This window comes from Argiope bruennichi, chromosome X2 (genome assembly GCF_947563725.1).
Source record: "Argiope bruennichi chromosome X2, qqArgBrue1.1, whole genome shotgun sequence".
NCBI classification, from domain to species: Eukaryota; Metazoa; Arthropoda; class Arachnida; order Araneae; family Araneidae; genus Argiope; species Argiope bruennichi.
The window spans coordinates 9,188,892-9,209,101 of NC_079163.1; the positions used below are offsets into that span (position 1 = coordinate 9,188,892).

At 29.4% G+C, this 20,210-nt stretch overlaps 1 protein-coding gene across 1 annotated transcript in view; it reads left to right on the forward strand.

Moving 5' to 3' along the window:
• Positions 1-20,210, forward strand: part of LOC129960227 (transient receptor potential-gamma protein-like) — a 333,943-nt gene that overhangs the window by 278,836 nt on the left and 34,897 nt on the right. Inside the window, exon 9 of the mRNA XM_056073478.1 lies at positions 9,834-9,973. Coding sequence (XP_055929453.1) covers positions 9,834-9,973 — 140 coding nt within the window. The remainder of the gene's footprint in view (positions 1-9,833; positions 9,974-20,210) is intronic.

Below are 20,210 nucleotides of genomic sequence, written 5' to 3' on the forward strand. Positions count from 1 at the left end.
ATATACTTTTTTTTTAATTTTCAAAAGGTGTGAAACTCATTTTTGGACTGTAATATTCTCGGAAGTTATCGCGGGGAAACACTTATAATTCGCTTTATTTTTAATTAAAATTCACTTAATTTTTAAAAAATCTATCTCAGCGATGCATATTTCCACCGTCCAAGTTATATATGTGCCAAATTTGGTAGCAGTCAGTCAAACAGTCTAATTTATAGAGCGCCAACACACATATTCATCTCTATTATTAGTAGAGATTAAAAGTTAAGTTACATCGTGTTAGAAATTTAATGTTTTTACAAATAATTCTGAATAACATAATTTTTGGTTATTTATGATGCCTGACTTAATGCAACTATGTTACGTAAATAATTTATAAGTATGAAGGGGCTTTAATATATTCCCAATTTTTTGTAGAAGTCAATATAAGTATTCGAAAATTCAAGAGTAAAGAATATGAATTTGTGGAAAGACATTCGACAATTAACTTCTAAAGAGCTTGCTGAAATTCAGTTCACTGCAATGCCGATATCTTTCTGAATCTTAGTAGTATTCATCTGGAATTTTTGCATGAGTTGATACAAATATATGGCTCTGAAATTAAGAAAAGAAAATATTTATTTCGGGCATGCGCAGCTAAAATTTATTTACGGAAAATACTGATATTTCCTTAGATATTTGTAAGATTCTCTGCAAATATTAATATAAAATTTTAACAATACTTTGTCATATAATCTAGACGTTTCGAATAATTTTGTAGAAAACCCTTTATTTTATAAATAAAAAAAAACTTACAGAAAATGTTGGGAAAATCCTTTATATACTTCAGAATATGCTTACTATTTTTATGGAAAAGTATATAAGCATTTGGCATAACAAATATAATCAATAATAAGCATTGCAAAACGTGATCACTTATAAAAACAGAGGGCCAAATTTATTTTATTTTTAATCAATTTCTGGCCAATAATGTAAATGCCCTAGGGACCGAATCTCCACAGTGAAACATGAGTTCAAGTATGTTTTTTACATGGTGGATTTTCAAAGCCAGTCTGGCCTGTCTTTCAGAAGAAATTGGGAAAAATATTTAAATCTAAAAACGCCCAGTTGTTTTTTATATACATATTATATATATATTAAAAATGATGAAAAAATATAAGCATTATTAAGCAGAAATTTATCTTGCCCAATTTAAAATTAAATATATTTATTTGTAGAAAAATTTTGAAAAAAATGGTTGATGTTTTTCATAATACTATCTCAGATAAATTGCTTTCATGAAAAATTTACTTCTTAAAAGAAGAATCATAAATTCAGATATTGAAGGGAAATATTTTTATTGAAGGCTTTCTCCTCCCAAACAATTTACCTCGACGAATGCATTCCATTTTGTAAAGAGCACAAACTTTTGATGTCACTCATTCACTTATCAAACCCAATATTCATTTTGATTCATCTGAAAAGAGAGGAGTATCACTTATTGTTGAAAGCTTATTTTACCGGATGAATCAATGTATCGACCAGTATGTTAAGCTACTTGCAAAGGATTCAAGTGGTTGTCTGCTAAGCTATTTTCACGAACCTCTTTTATGTGCTACTTTGTCACCTCTTTTCTAAAGTGTAAACAGTATTTATTGCACCAAAATGCTGAAAGACATCTAAGCGAATAAGAGGATAATTGTTATAAAAATGAATTAGAGCTAATGCGATCGTGATTAACCTGTCAAACCTTTGATTCTGTGAAAGGAATTGACCCATTCGATATTCTTGACCATGGATCAATATATAAATGACCCTAAATATTTATTTAAAATGTTTCTCTTTCTGTTTTTATTTACGAGATTTAAGCTAAGAATAAAAGTTTATGCAAATAAAAGAGAGAAAAATTATTTGTTTAGGGGGCTAATATTTATAATGAAATAATATTTTCATTCAAAAATGCTATTTAAGAAGGGAATTAAATTTTCTGTTGTGCTATTTTAATAGCTTTTAAAACATGTTGAAAATTATTTCATTAAAAAGAGGAAATTCATATTTATTATCGCAATGTAGCATACGTAAAATTTTTTTTTAATAAAGACTAAGAGATAATAACTAATTGCTGCCTTGAAGAAATACACTGCTGATTATTTCACATATCTTTACTCTAATTTATTAGTTCATTGAGGAAAACTTCGTGAATGTAAATTCGTATAGAAATTTTGTACCCTTTGTAACTAATTTATTTATATGAAAATCAATCATAATAAAAACGATAAAATACTGCTTCTTATTATTTTAAAATATGTTAGTGCGAAATGATATTATTATTTTACGTAAATTTAGAGTGAATAGCTTATTTTCTGGAACGTTTACTTTTTTAAAAATATAATTGTAATTTACCCTCTAATTACAGGTGAAAGATATTATTTAATAATTTATTTCAATTTTTGATTATATTTTTTTAAACAGTCTTAGATAATCACTTCTTAAATAAAAATTGTTACATTTTTTTTTGTAATAATAACGACTACTTTTTTCATTAAATAAGACACCTAAAAAGTAAATTATATTCTTGCTGATTAAAATGCTGCAATCTACAAATTGTTCCTTCTTGTAAATGAAAAACTCCGTTCATCTTTACCTTCATTAAAAGCAGTTTAGTGAAATATTACGCGGCATAAGAGTAACAGAAAAGGTCGCAAAGAAAAAAAATTGATGAAAATTCTATGTTCATTCCCCTATAACTAATACTATTCCCCCACAACTAATTAATTAACACCAAATCTTCGAAGTTAAAATTTATATGTGCTTATTTCTAAATTAATAATTCTAAAATTCAAGCCTTAAAAACGCTGTACCTGGTGGTTAAAATTAAAGTATCCTGACTCAAACCACAATAAAGAACAATAAATTAATAAAATTAAAAAAAAAAATGTCACACTTTGATAATATGCCTTTCCGAAAGTAAGAAGTAACAAATAACACAGAAAAAAAATTCCGAAATTAGATAACAGAGGTGTAGGTGAGAGATTCTAGTACAAACCCAATTCCCTTCCGGGCGTATGATAGGCCGTAGTGGCCTGTCATAAGATACGATGTCATATGATGATAAGATCTTGGCTTCGGAACCGGAGTGTTTCAGGTTCGAGACCCGATTCCTCCGAAGAACCGTCGTGTAAGCGGGTCTGGTGCACATTAAATCTGTCGTGACCAAACGTCCTCCCACTGGTGTAGCTTGGAAGTTTGGAGAAGGGATGCCAGCTCAGGTGCCGTCCTCATCATCTGACCACCGTACAAAATTAGGAGGTCCGTTCCAAAATAGCCCTAATGTTGCCTCAAAACGGCACGTTAATATAACTAAACTAAACTAAGCTCCGGGGCGTTTGAAAATGCAATCATAATCTTCATACATGTTAATTGCGGGCGATAAAGGAATGTAATCGATACCAATAATTGGCGTAAACACCAAAATATTAAAATAAGTTGGAGAGCTTGAAGAATTTTAAAATATATATAATTTTTATTGTAAGTAAATCGGTTTTTTTTTTTTTTTTTTTTTTACATCACTCGTCTTCCCTTTGTCTGAAAATCATAGTAGTAAGATTTTATGTCCTTAAATAAATCTCTCATTTTAAATGTTCCTTATTCTGAAATTTATACCACTAAGATTTAGAATTCTTACAATTATTACTTATTTTTTCCTCTGAATAGTAACATTAACCATTCGATATTTAAATGTGTCAATTAAAACAATACCCTCGGTATTGCCTCAATTGCTGAATTCATTTCTGCTTTTGAATAGGGAAAATTATCTTCGCGTAAGATTTCAATATTATTTTCTTTCTTTGTATAAAAACCACAGCTAAATAGATTTCTGAGAAATTATATGCCTCGCACACATTGATCAAAATGTTCATCCCAATAAAAAAAAGTAGTGACTGGTTAAAGACATCCAAAAAAAATTCTGTATTGGATATATTGATCGATAAAGAGGTTTTAACTAAAGCTGTAACCATAGTTACATGAAACTACAAAAACTACAAATTTTCTAGTTAGTTGAGAATATTTAGTCTGAACGGGGAAGGACTTTGTACGTCTATTTGCTTTCTTATTTCAAACGGGTTTGGATTTTTTTTAAAAAATAACACTGTATTCGTATTATTTTTGTTGTAAAACAACATATTTGAATTGTAAGATTATTTAGGATTAACAATTTTACAACGAAGACTCGAATGAAGAAAAGGACTCGAAATGAGTTCAAATGTATTTAGCTTTAATGAACGAGTTGGGAATTACTTAAATAAAAATATTGGAAGTAAAATGGATTTGCTACCATTATTTGCTGTGAGAAATGTAAAATCAATGTTTTTGAAATTATATTTATGGGGTGAAAAATCTGATTTAAATTATATTCTGTCGCATTCTTCTTTATTTAAATATTTATATTTAATTTTTCTTCATATATGATTAATGAGCCGAGTGAAGCTGGTTCCAAGTAACCGTCAAGTATTCAAATATTACCTGCCGCGAAACATTTAATTTATCCTAAGGTCACGATTGAAAACAGAATTAAAATTACAAAACAAGCGCAGAATATTAAATATTTTATTTTATTTTTGAATATTTTTCATTTAAATTCACATTTGTAGCCTATTCTAAATCTTTTCCTTTATCTCTAATTAATTTCGCAAATGTGCCTGGGGTATGAAGCGAAAAGATATGATTTTTAAAAATATCTCATTGTTTAATTTGCACTGGAGGTCAAAGGTCAAAAGTATGATTTCAAGCATTTACTAGTAGAATAAATTTTGTTAAAAAATCGGGCCTTTCCAAAATTATCTAGTGAAATAAGTACAAATAGGATGTCCACACTTATCGTAACCCAATAGTAAAACAGCTTTCTAAATCGCTAGAAATAGGATTTGCTAAATGTTGGAAAAATAGTCTAAATGGCATAAACGATAATATTTTGTTAATTCAATTAATGTACAGACTGAAAGAATTTTGAAGTCTTAATTTTCATGGAAATGCTTGAACTCATCTACTTATATATAAAGCAGTGTGGGTTTGTGCATGTGTGTTCACGCGCGAGAGCGCATGCGCTAATGCTCTACAATATAGACCGTTAGACCTAGAGGTACCAAATTCGGAATAGATATACTTTGAGCTACCGAAATGTATACTTCAAAGCTGTTTCTTTTAACTTTAATTAATTAAAAATTAAACGATATTTAGGAATTTTCCCGCTTTTTTTCAGAAAATACAATTGCACAAAATTGACTTTTATATCATTTGAAAATTTAATAAATTTTCTTAAGAGGATAATTTGATTATAGCAAAAAATTTTCCTGAATTTTGATAATTTTTGAAAAATGTTTATGTGCGTAGTTTTCAGCCATAAATTTCATTGTTGAATAGAAATTCAAACTATTTTCTTTGTTTCATCGAATATTTAATCACGTGATTTTTTCTGCGGTTTTAAGCTAAGTTTCAGACTACATCATCGAATGTTTTTACAGTTAAACTTGATTCAGTATTTCTCTTAGCTAATTGATGAAGCCGTAATATATTATGAGAATTGTTAGAGAAAAGGGGAAACTAGAACTTCTATTCAATCAGAAGAATGTAGATGAAAAAGAAATTAAGATGAGAAGCAAATGAACAGTTATGGATTTTCCACTAGGGATTTACTAAGAATAGGGATGAATTGAGATGGTTGAATAAATTTGCAAAAATGTAATTTGTAAATGAATAAATATGTAAAAATTATAAATTCTGTGAATTTTGAAATTTTATTAACACTTTGTCGAGTATAATTGATTTCTTTGTGTGTCTTTACATCACTTAGTTATTACAGTATTTTTAAACAACGAGTATCTGCTTGGATAATAGTTTATATAAATTTTGATGTCACGCAATTATTAATCACTATAAATAAATAAAAACATATGCATTTTCACAAATTTCCTAAAATTAAAAAAAATTACCTAAAATGAATCATTAACATGATGTTAAATTAAAAATATGGAGAATTTGAAACTAAATAGCTTACAAAAAGAAGGGACCTGATATTGCGTCTTGCTTTGTTCAAAAAAAGGCCGAAACCCGCCATTGGAATGAGGCGTCAAACAGAAAGTTAAATCGAGTGCGAAAATAACTGAGCCATCTTCAGATAGAAAATGCTATGACTTGCCAAGGATTTTATATACAATCTACAAAAATGTTTTTTGGTGCAATTAGGACTACTTTCGTCGTCCTTTCAAATCATTCAATCGCTTGCTTTTGCTAGCGTTAAAATTAAGATTTAAAAAAAGATTGCTATCTTTGACATTAATTTTGAAATTGAATTTTCACTTTCGCATATATGCAATATTTAAAGCATGAAATCTATTATTTCATATATTATGATCCGTTATTTCATAAAATAACTAAATATTCTATGAAATAACTGATAAATAGTAATAATGTGGTTAATTCTGTATAATATCTATGTAATTTATATAAAGAATAAAAAGTGAAGTTACAGAACCGCTAAAATTAGAAGATAAATAAACCGGGCAATTATACTTTTAATAGCAGTATGATGTCAACAGGACTTGAGTGCATTAGGCTTCTTGGTTCATGTAAATGTTGAGTTAAACATAGAATATAAAAATAACGCGGTTCTAATATCTGCCTCAAATGAATGCTTAAAGAAATTTTCTTGAGGAAAGCAGGAATATCAAACCATACCTAAGAAGTTTAATAGAAAGAAAATGAAACCTGTATCCCTGGAGAGACAGCTCATAGCCAAAGGCAACTAATGATAAAAATAAATGAAACTTACACTTTTTTTCAACACCATGTTTTCATTTTTATCTTATCGTATACGAAGAAAAAGCATTGTCAGTCGGCCCCGAGAATTTGATGAATCTATACGTTTTAGACTTCTGTGGAATTATTGTGAATACAATTATTCAAAAACACAAGGAGCTTAAAGAATAAAAATTTTTACCACTAGAATTATAAGAAATTTGAGTTCTAATCCGATAAAAAAAAAAAAAAAAAACTTTGCTATTATGAAAACCTCAACCAGTTGAGGGTGGTGTTGCCTATGCGGTAATATCACCAATCATTTCTTATCTCGAATCGTTTGTTGCTTAATATTGCTAATTTACAAAAGCGTCCTTCATAAAAAGAAAAAAACTCATATAATCCGTGACACTTATTTCCAATGCATACAAAAGGAGAGATGTTCAACATGATTTTACATTATTTACCTCTATTATAAAATATTTTACTTATTTTCAAAAGATGCGCAAATTAATCAATATTTTTTTAATTAATATGAAATAAGGAAGAATCGTAGTGCTTCTGCAACATTTTCAAAATTCTAATTATTTTTCTCTTGCTCAAAATCAAGAAAATAATTTTTCATACTTTTCCAGACTTCTCAATTTTCGTCAAAAATCTTTTTCTACGTCTCTTTTCTTTCAAATTTCTTTTACTAAACTGACACCGAGATTGAAAAGCGAAACTCGCCCCTCCCCCCTAATAAATTATATTATGGGTTTTGAAAAAATTAATCACTCTCTTTAATATACAACAAACATTCAGCAGAGACGAGGATAACGGTTTAAGGTTAATATTTTTGCGTTACTAAATTTTTCAATATTTATTCAATAATTTAAGATTTGTCAGGTGATGATATATAGACTCAATTTTCAGCAAATGTAGCCGATTTTTCAAATACTAAGAAATTTCAAACACATGAGGGCATTTTTTCTAAACATTTACTTTTCCAACCTATTTAAAAATATATAAAGATTTATTGCTCGTTTCTTTCTCCTCTCGAAATTTGGTGAGGAATAATGCACATAACTCTAAAATGGTAAATTTTTAATTTTTAACTGTTATTCACATTTTTCTATAAATCCTTTATTCTATAAAGTTACTAATACTCCTATTGAATCTTAACAATCCTGTTAAATTATATTGTTAGCACTTTCTATAATATAGGCCCTTCTAGATTGCCTTTATATAGATAATGCCATCACATATTATTTGTTGGAAGTTCATTTTCGATTGATTATCCTTCAACAAACTATTAAAACTCAATCTCTGAAATATTTTTAATTTTTTGATATGATATATTTTAGAGTAAAGTTAAAAATTATCCGAACTTAATGGTTTAAGCAAAATAATTCAGTTTGATATTTATTTGCATTAAATAGCCTAAGATCGTCAGTCCTTAGAAAAATTTATGCGAAGAAAATTCCTTTCAATTATTCCCTCATTTTAAAATGCATGTTTTAACGTTATCCGATTGATTTGAAACAGAAATTTCTTGAGAAGAAATAACAGTAATTTAATTTACCAAAGGAAATGATATTTTAGCGATTTATATTATATGATATTCTAGCGACATATTTTAATTCATTTATTGAGAAATTTCTTGAGCAGAAGTAATAATAATTTAATTTGAGAAGGCCGGCGTCCTGGCATAGGGATAGAGAGTCTTCCCCGTGACCCGGGCGTCCTGGGTTCGAGTCCCAGTTCGGGCATGGTTGTTCTTCATCTGTTCTATGTGTGAATGTGTCCCCCTGTAAAAAAGGATTGTGCAAGCGAATGTGATGCGTGAGTATCTAAGGCGTGCTTTTGGCCCTAGTTGGCTCTACTAAAACAAGAGACGCTCCCTTGGCTTAAAATCGCTGACTTCGTCAGCGAGCTTGCCCATGGCAAGTGCCATTATAAACAACAACAATTTGCGAAGAAAAAAATGAAATTTTAGATAGACTATTGTCTGCCATATTATATGTAAGTGAAACAGTAGAGAAACACTGGGGAACTAGCTGCACATTTGTTTAACCATACAAGTTAAGTTCTCGAAATGCTTCGGTGGCTGGAAAAGAAATTCTCCAAATTTTTCAAACGAAAAGGCAGAAAAGTTTTACATGACGTCTCTTTCTGCCTATTCTTGTCTTTCCTCAGTATTAATCAATTTGACCATCACACATGGAATAATATAATAACATTATTTATACAAATTGAAAAAAAAAAACATTATATATTATCTAAACAATTGAATTGAAACTGCTATGAATTAATACCTGATAGCTGTTCTAGGTCGCAAGCAGGAAGACAAAACCATGCCTATTCATTGGGAAATTATTGAAATAAGGCGTGAATAAATAATCAAAGACAGTCAACCTATTCCATGATATTTTATTTACAACTAGCTGGTACCCGGTGCGTTGCTGCCACAGAAGAAATAATTTTGGAAATATCGTTTGAAATAGCTATCTTGTTTAATTAGAAATGATAGAAAGAATGATATTTATTTCTTTCTAAACAATGAATACATTCAATGAATGGTATATAAAGGAGAAGTATAAATAATATTTATTCTATTTTTTTACTTTATTATTCAATCATACTTTAGGGTGGACAATATTTTTTGTTTTTCCGTCTTCAGCAAAAATAGATAAATTTCGTGGCTGTCCAACTCGTGAACATCTAACATACAACTGATCATGTGAAAAACATGGATTTTCTAGGTTCAAAGCAATAAGCTGGCAAAGTTTTATCGCAATCGGATGAACGGTACAGCAGCGCATAAAATGCCAACAAACAAAAATTCATTTTTATATATTAGATAAAACATCTTAGGGTCGATTTATTTTTTTTACTTACATCACCAAATGTGAAATCATATTTCACCAGAGTTTAATAAAAAAGTTATTTCATTGTGGCACCATACGTAGCAATATTTAGTGGTCGAAAAATTTAAATATTTAGATTAATGGCAACTCTGATTATCGCTGTCTTGGCAAAGTTTTCAAAATGCGAATGATGTCTTTTTTTTTTCTTTCCAGGTCTTATATGGAGTGAAATTAAACAGCTTTGGGACAGTGGTCCTCTGCAGTACATTAACGACATGTGGAACATCATCGACTTCATTACCAACTCACTTTATGTTGCAACAGTTGCCCTAAGGATCATCGCATATTTTCAGGTACGATCAATGTAAAATCATTTATTCGTTCACTTTTCATTCCTCCTTTATTTCGTGAAATTTCATGATTTCGAAAAAAGTATATTGAATAAATTATAGAGAAGAAATCAGATACTTTTTCCTTAAAAGAGTGTTGCTATTTGAATTGACAGCCTTTATTAGTGTTATGCTCAAGTCATAGAAAATTAATGCTTTTTTTTTAGCATTTCCATGTTTATAGACTATTTTAATGTTAATCAGGAAAAAGTGAGTAATTCATATATTTACTCACATAGAAAGTCATTCTCCTTAAAGTTTCCTTAATGGAACATTTTAAATTCATAATTATCTCAGTAAAATATTACCTTTGGAACTAAATTGTATAGTTTTTATTTTTAAAAAGCACTGTATATAGAAAGTTATTTGCCATTTTGTCAGCAATAATAGTCTCGTTCTTTTAAATATCGAATATTAAACATAATTAGGAAAAATAATTGCACATTCTAGTTAAAAAAAAACTGCAAACGGCTTAAAAAAGAAATCGGCTTATGAAGTAATCCTGCTTAAGGATGCCCGACAAATCAATATGACCTTAAGTTCTTTCGTTTAAGAGAAATGATCCATATAATAGAAAGGCTTTTTTTAATTATCAGCTGTGAATCTTGCTTCAAAGAACATTGACAGAAAAAAATATGCAAGTTGGTATGTCAGCAGAAAGGAAATAAAGACACGTTTTGAAAACACACTTTCATAATTGTATTCAAAAGGAGAATAGATTAAATAAAATTAACTAACAATTTTGTTCTGAGAATATTAAAATAGAGTATTTCCATTGTAATAGATTAGTATAAAAAAAGCATGAAATGAACGAAAAATATCATCAGACATGAAATAAATAAAATCAAATAAAGGTGTCTTATAATTTGTATATATCAAGTAGAAAAGATCAACGAAATTCTAGACACCAATGCAGTGGTGCAATGACCAGGCAGCAGGGGGGATATAGATACCCCAAACTCCAATCTTAGGGAGTGCCATGGAGAAGATGCTTAAGTGCACTTTTGCTAATTTGTGAAGTAAAAGTGAAAAGCATAAAGTGAAGGGCAAAAAATATCATACTCCGTTTTATTAGTACAAAATGCTTAATATGTCTAATGTCTGACAATATACTCACGATATTGCCCTATATTAGAATAATGAATAGCATAGAGGTGATAACAAAAAATATAATAGGACTGGGGTGAGGGGGGTGGATTTACACTTTTAAGTCGGTAATGATAAAGAAGAGGAGTCGAATAAATCATGTTCTACCCCTAAACTCCTTACCCTCACAAAGCCACTGCTTCGAGGTTACAGAAAGTGTATTAATTATCATGATTTGACTAAGAAATAAGGGTCTTCTTGATTCCATCTATCTGTCAAACAGTTAAATCAACTTTGTAATGGCCAACACAGGATATTTTTCGAATCAATAGTAACAACAATTTACTGTTGTTCGATTTTTTTGGACAATCAGTTAAAAATAAGTACGGCATTTTTAATATTCACATTTCATAAATTATGTTTTATCTCATTTAGAAATAGGTTCAAATGATTCGAGCGTTTTCTTTCAGTTTCCAAAAAGATTCAGAATTTTCAGTATTTCCTTAGAAAGTTTATCAATTTCAAAATATATATATTATATTTCAACATTATGTGAACTCCAAGAGACCACAGAAAAATTCGAAATTGGCATTAGATACAGGAAGACAAAATCAAAAAAGATTCGTAACAGTCCCCAAGACTCTTAAATAAAATAAGTGTTCTAAAGGCCAACTAAAGGTCTGCTAAAACTTTTTAAGAGTTCAGTATGACGAAAATGATTAATGATTGTTTTTGCCTAAATCTTAAAATAAAAGAAATCGCATTGTTTTGATAGCCTTGAATTAGTATTTGCATATTTCAATATCTAGATTAGATAATCATTTTATTGCGAACTTCATTAAAATTGAACATGTATGTTATTGAACTTTCGAATTACAAAAAGTAGCTATTGCGTAATCCTTTCAAATCCCTTTGTTTCAATAGACTTTTACTTAGCGATAAAAATTTTGAAACTGTTCTCCTCTTTGACTCCTATTTGAAACTGTTCTATGCACGATGAATAAGAAAACGAGTTGTGTTGTAATTCTTCATATATCTAGACGAAACCGTAATAAATTATTATATTTTAGATAAAAAGAAAAAATACTAAATCAATTAGAATAATACAAATAGAGAAAATAGACGACAGATTTCAAATAATTGAATCGATTAAATTTCATAAGAACAACAGAAATGCTACTTGCACTATTATCAAATGGTAACAAAGCAAATAGTATAAAAACAGATGACAGATAGTATTAAATTTAAATATTTTCATTCGCAAAATTTGAAATTAAAATTTTTCATTTTCTACCCAAATTAATTTATCAGAATAGAATTATGATTTTTTATTAAAATGAATTTTAGATGAAATCAAATCGAATCATTCATTACTATTAGTCTTTATACTTACCTATATGAATGCTCTTACCATATTTACAATATTCGTTTCTGGTAATTAAAGCTGATATTCGTGAGTTTTATTTCATTTTTAAATGCTTTAAAACTGAAGATTTAAGTAATTCTACAATATGTCAGTTAATATCATCACAAAAAAATAGCAAAAGCAAACCTGAAATTAAAATATATCTATTATATAAAATACTACATGCTAAGGATTATTCTTTGATTTATTTTCAAAAATGACGCCATTTAACAATGTATTATTCTATTTTTAATCTTGTTAATGACTGAGGTGTTGACTTTTAACATTTAACTTATTGGCACGTCACTAATACATAGTGAAATATTCATTTGGCCAATCTCGGTAGGTTTAATGTTAATAAATTTGAAACTGCAGATAGTTCTTCTTAAACTGTTTTTTAAATTATTCAGCTTTTATCAGGTTAAAAAAATTTCTGTAACTCCATTTTTGTCTAATAAATTTCGTCACTACTTCACAGTTTTAGAATAAATGCGAAATTTAGAATTTGAATAATGATAAATAAAAATGAAGTTCGATTTAAAATATTGTTTAGAAAGATTTCGTGAAATGTTTCAATTCAAGATCATTTTCTTCAAAATTTTTGCTCGTAAGTATTCAAGAATCTGACCGAACCTGGCTCTGGGAAGTTTTCTGTTACCCCATATTGTTGAACTCAATTGCACATCGATGTCACAACCCGCTGTGTAAGTAGCTCCATTGCAGCTTTAAAAAAAAATTCAAAAGCAGTAGCAGAAAATAGCAATACGACAATGAGTATTCTACATAGCTGAACTATCGGTAAAACGGAGAAAATGAAGTACGCATATCGTCGTAGTATTCTATATTTAATCTTAGAGCTGTTTGACTTAACTGTTCCCAAAATTTTGAATTATTTCAATGCACTTGGTTAATAACTAATGATCGTAAGATAAGAAAACATCCGCTCATGGAAATTAAAGAGTAAGATTAACCTTAAATGTCAGTAAGATAAAACATCGTAAAAAAAGGCATTAATTACCAATCCTACAAAATCCTCGGAAGCATTGCAGTTCCATCTAAAGATGAGAAAAGCATCGAAAGAAAGAAACGTGCCTCGAAGCGTTTTCTTAACTCTTCGATTGTAGGAATGAAAAAAAAAAAAAAAAAAAAAAAAAGATTTTTTTTTTCTTTCCTCCGATCTTTCTTGTCTTTGGCAAAAACTTTAACTGTGCATTTTACCACCCTTTTATATTCTTTCAATTTAATGTTCATTTTACAGTTTTCGATTTAATAATCAAAATTTTATACATCAGTAACTTTTTTTATTTCACTAACTCATTTTTGAGCAGATAATTTCTCTTTCGCATGAATGAAGATCCCGCGATCAGATCTCAATACATTCTCTCTATATGTACATAAAACTTTATACATTTTTTATATAAATCCAGAATCGAGAAAAAATATTTTATTCAATTTCATTTACTTAAAAGAAAAATTTGTCAGAAATACACACTCTTAAAACAAATAGACGGTTAACACTCTTTCTGTAGTTGAAAGAAAAAGAATTTTACAAAATTAGAAATTTATAGATAATCTAAGACCCTAAGTTAATTCTTAAGTATAAGATAACTATTGCTAATTTGATATGAGGTATCCCAAAAGTGTTTTAGAAAAATCAATAACCAAAGTCATGATTAAAGTGAAAATCGTAATTTGAACAACCTGCCACTCAGAATAGCAACACAAATTAGAAATTTAGAATCGCCAAAATTATGTAATGGTGCAAGACGATCATGAAACAGTTATCAAACAATATAATTGGAGCAAATATAATATCAGGAAAAGATAAAGCAAAAGCAGAATTCGTTTATCCACTCATATATGCCGTTTCAATTCAGAAGTCTGCAATTTCGAGTAAGATTAATATTTAATAGCACTCTAAATAAAACACAAGGAAAAACGTTTCGACATTGTCATATTAATTTAAGAGAAGCATTCTTTTCTCACGTTCAGTTATATGTAACTTGCTCTAAAGTGGGAAATCCAAAATAATTAAGAATCTACTTACCAAATAATAAGATTACAAATGTAGTTCAGAAGCGAATATTGTAAATGATTGTGTATGAAATAAACTAAAGAAACGAAATGAAGTAAAAGGCAGAATTTCCTTTCATTAAATTAAATATAACTGAATTGAGAATGTAATACTTTAGTTTGGCTTATAATTTCTATATTTAAAGGTTCATTTTTAATTCAAATTCGACAAGAGCCATCTGACTTAGAATGAAACAAGGATGACACCGACTAGTATTTAAATTATTTAGTAGTACAAATTTCTGATTATAGTTTATATTTTCTAGCATAGTCATATCATTAAGGGAGTTTAAAATGCTTATTGACCACTAATGTAGTCTTTCCTAGCTTTCTAAATTATGTTAGTTTTGAACTATCGCTCATTATTATTGAACTTCTCTTAAAACAACATGGTTATAGACAGGAAATTGAACTTAAGATTTTTACTATTCAGCAATATCCCGTGCCATAAAAAAATTCCAAAGTGTTCTAACCAAAATGTGTCGGAGAAAAATTCAGCAACCTCATTTCTTTAATTAAAAAAAACAACAACATTTATTTGAAACCGAAACTGGACGAATATACTCGAATATACTTTTCAGCAAACGATCACAGTCGAAGCTATTCCCAGACCGAATTTAAGCTCTGTCATATATGGCTTATTTTACCATTCCAAAAACAGAAAAAATTGTGAATTTAAAATATATAAAATTACTTCAAAATATATACTTCATGTTTTGGGGTAAGGATTCTCTTAGTTTTTCGCATACGATATTTTCTCTGACGGAATTATGATAGAGTTGTGATAGAGTCATGGCTTTACTCTTTTACTTTCTTAACATAGAGATAGCAGTTGGAATTGAAAAAAATGTTCAATAATCAATATCAAATCAATAAATAACGAATTTCAACATCGTCTGTCGTTACTAGTTTTGAGGACTGTCATTATTTTGTATTCATGTAGTTATTTATTCTAGCAATAAATATTAATTTTTAATAGTATTAGAAAAATTCAAATTCTGTCAAATAGTGCAAAATGCTATACAGCATCTCATAGGGAAACACCCCAAATATGGGCTTGAAAAATAAGGGGCGGGGTCAAGCCGCCTCCACACCGATGACGGGATGTTCCTTCTATTAAAGGGGTTGTACCATGGTCGGTATAAGACTTTGTCGGTTGTACTTTTAAGTCGGTTGTACCATGGTCGGTCTCATTAAGACTCACCATAATGGTACCACCGCCTCTATGATGCCGTGACAATTGTCGTTCAGTTATCCCGTATATTACGCAGGACGGTGTGGCTCGTTTCTGTTGTACAGTATTGCTAAGAAATCTTCACATTACTGCACAGAATAATGAATCGCATTCAGAATATTGAACAAAATCGGAAAAATTTCGTATATTATATTTATATTAGTAAAATTTGATCTTAATTTTATAATATTAATTCATTATTTGATTAAAGCTGTAACATTATTCTTTCGTTCAAATACCCATTTATTTTTTATCGTTAAATTTTTGCTCCCTTATTCCGCATCAAGCTCGGTATGCTACATTTGCATATATGAGGAATAATTGTGTGCCTTCCAAAATCTGAGTGTTATCCCATACGATGCATGCCTTGCTAATTAAATTATTGCTAGACTCACTACTTCCACTTTCTTGTCAGAATCATAATTATCTTGCGTGACATACTGCAAGCGAATGCAAAGAAATGTTCCATTTATCGTTTTATCGACAAGAACTATCCACAGCTAACCTGTTTCTCATAATTCCCTTACTCTATGACTGCCGAAATAACCAATAAAATTCTTAAGCCTTCGGGAGTTCCATCGGAAAATAACATAGCTTAGCGCGCCATCTTTCGATTGAAAAAGTAGTTAAAAGTGTTTATTGATTTCGAATAACAGCCATTGATTTGAAATGTCAATAAACAGTTCAGGCGATATGAATTTTCCTTCGGATAATTTCTTAATCTATAATAATAAAGAAAGATATGTATATATGTGTTTGTATTTCTATTGATTGCCTACCTTAGAGATCGTTAAATATAAAGCTACTAAATGCAGTATTGATATACTTTTAACAGTGACGAAATATTTTGGTATGCATTTATCAAAATTATAATTTTAATTTATGTTTAGAGAAAATGTTGACTTTTTTCGGTTACTTCCGAAGTGCTACTGTGCAAAATTGATTTTTTAAACATGTATTTATCTTTAGAAATTGCGAATAAATTTTTTATTTTACTTTTGTATTGATAACTTTTATGTGAATTAAGTTATATGTTTACTTTTTTCATTTTCTTTCCTAAATATTAAGCTGCTGCTTTTTCATCGTAATTTGATGTTGGTAAATATTTTTTCTAGTTCTTGCAGCCTGATGTTTTTTTTTTTTTTTTTTTGCCACAAATGCAGTCGACCAATCATTCAAATTTTACTTTATAAAAGTTTTATGCGTACAAAATATATTTTTGAATTCAGGTGAACTGTTTTGGATAAAATTATTTTTTTATTACACCTAATTTAATAATGAACAGCGAGTTTTATATAGAATAAAATTGAAACCTTGAATATGAATGAAATGATGAGATGAGTGGGTTAGAAATTCTAGATACGCAAACTAAAAGTTAATTTTTCTTCTGTTCAAAAGAGAGTAAATTTAAATTCGAAAAAAATACCTCTTTCTAGCATATGGCCAGTCATATTTTGGCTATAAAATAGTAAATAAATGCTCTTATATCATGCTTTCGTTGCACCCTATGAAAAAATGACGTCGAGTATCTATAACTCCATCTTTGCACCACTGGATGTTTATTTTAGTTTAGTTTACTTATATTAACGTACCGTTTTAAAGAAACACTAGGGCTATTTTGAGACGGACCTCATAATTTTGAACCGCGGTCAGATGATGAGGGCGACTCATGAGCTGGCACCCCCTCTCCCCACTTTCACACCACACCAGTGGGAGGACGTGTGGCCCCGACGGATTTAGCGGACATCTGACCTGCTTACACGACGGTTCTTCGGTGGAATCGGGTCTCGAATCTGAAACCCTCTTGTTCCGAAGCCAAGACCTTTCCATCAGGCCACCACCGCCCCACACATCTGGATGAATGCTAGCTCAGATGCTAATTTATCCTTTTGAATGAATGCCATTTCAAGCTGATATAACTGTGAATTATGGTATATCAAAGGATAAGCATGATAAAATTCTAAATTCCTTGTAATGGTAATAAACATGATTTGCGAAAAATGGGAAAAAAATTTATTTACTTCCCGCATATTAAATGCCATTTTTTTATGTAGAGTAGAATGAATAGTTCTACTTTATGAATTTGTAAAATACATATCACGGTAATGAATAAAAAGCGTGAAATGAAAATCAGCGTGATATAATTCATGCTCTAGATTAAATAAAAAATGTTTTAAAAAATCCTGGTATAAATATATAGTATAAAATAATTAAGAACAGTATGATGGAAATATCCATGATCATGCAAATTTACATGTTATGATCAGTACAAAATCTTCAATGCCCCTGTCTTCTAAATTTCTCCACACATTATCGCTTTTATTAGCAAACAAATCTCAGATTAGTTATAAAAAATATTCAAGAAATTGCACGCTTGTTCCAACCACAACAAACAGCGGAATGGCAAATTCAGACCCGCTATAATGATTGTGACTTTTTTTTAAGGTTTTTTGGACAGCTACATTCTTTAATAAGTAATAGTCGTGAAAAAATTTGCCAGCAACAACCCATTTACAGTACACCTGTTTTGAGTATAATTTTTTGTTCGCTAAATGTTATGATGGAAATTTCCATCATCATGCAAAGAAGGTTAAGTCTTTAGTTCTCTTGAAACGTTAATTCATGAAGCTACGTATCTTGGTAACGAACTGCTTGATGCAACTGCATAGCTTAAATCTGACTGCAAAAATAATCAGCATTTTAAGTTTTCTTTTTTGTTGTTACTTCCTGAAATATTTGTGTAGTGGATTAATATTGCAAAAGTGGATTTCATTGTTGAGAGAAAAATAAGTGGATTTAATTGCAAAGAAAATATGTTAATTTCTTCTTTTAGGTTGATGTCTTCCTGTGGTCTGTTTTCTTTCATGGATTGCGGGAACCAGTATGTAATATAAGTTGATAACTTAGCGATTTAACTTTTCAAACCTTTGCGAAATATTTTAAGTAAACAATTGTCACTTGCAAAGCCACAATAATAGAATACAATGCAATTCTGCTTTCTATTATTATACAGCAGTTACTACATACAGTCATATAGATTTCGATTCTAATTCACATTTCAAAGATCTGCCAAACCATCATCAATGTTCAAAAGCAGATATTGTTTGCGGCATTATTATTTAGATTCATCGTATATCACTTACGGAATTGGATTTATTAAATTATTTTTCTCTCGTTCTTCTCAGAATACATCAAGCATTGCATCAAAACTGCTTCAACGAAATTCCATACTCCAGTTTTTTTTTTTCTACTTTTTCAGCTGCTATTAACTTTAATGATATTATAGCTATGAAAACGGCTCTGAAGAGATATATTCTTGTCAGTAATCAATCTTTTATCAGTTTTTAAATTGCAATTGTTTTATTTTCTTATTTTTCTTACAAACTGCGAAAATCGGGCTCAGCGACAAACTGTTCATGCGCATATTATAACTTTTAATTCTAACAGTTTATGAAACTGAACTGCGAGTAACAAAAGCAGAAATACAATTATGTTAATTGTAAGGAAATGGTGCATCACACTTTTTGCATAGCATTTGGCCCCGAAAGATGTGGCGTTTACCAGACACGCTTACGCGGCTATTCTTCAGTGAAATCGAGTCTCGAACCTGGAGCCAGGAAAATTAATTTTTTCTTTTGAAAACGATGTATAATCCACATTAAAAGCAATCAAAATTAAAAGAATTAGCTTATTGAATTAAAATAATGAATCATATATGATGATTTCAACTTAATTTGCTTTAATTAAATTTAGTTTGAAATTCCATGCCTTGTATCATAGCCAGAAAAAAATATTTTTTTGCTTGTTCATCAATTAAAAAACTTCTCAGCGATGAAACATGAGTTATACAAACTTTCATATCTAATTTAGCGAGACAAAATAAATATAAAAAAAAAAACTGAAACCCATGTGATAAAATCACAAGCTAGTACAAAAGGATTAAAAAAAAATCAAGAATAACTGAGAGATGTACTTCAAAGTATTGAATTCAAAGAGAGTTTTGAAAATTTCGGATTTTTTTTTCCAGTTATTTAAAAAAATTTCATCTAAAATGGTTTAAGAAAATTCTCTTGTCTAAGAACCTGTCACTCATGTTTGTTGAGTGGATATTTTGAACTGATTTATATTTATTTGCATTAATTCTTTATTTCTAATTTCGACGTCATTATAAAACTTTTGGAACAAAAACGTAAGAGGGGGGGGGGGATTCCGAATTAAGTTAGCCTTCCAAGATACAAGAAAGAACATTTTCCGTAAATGTGAATGTAATATTTTACATTTATAATAATCATAGGAGTAAATTTTGAACTTAAACCTTTAAAAAATTATCATAATAATTTCAATTTGTTTTCTAAAATTTAATTTAGATCACATTTGATTCCTAAGACAGTTTAATGCGATGA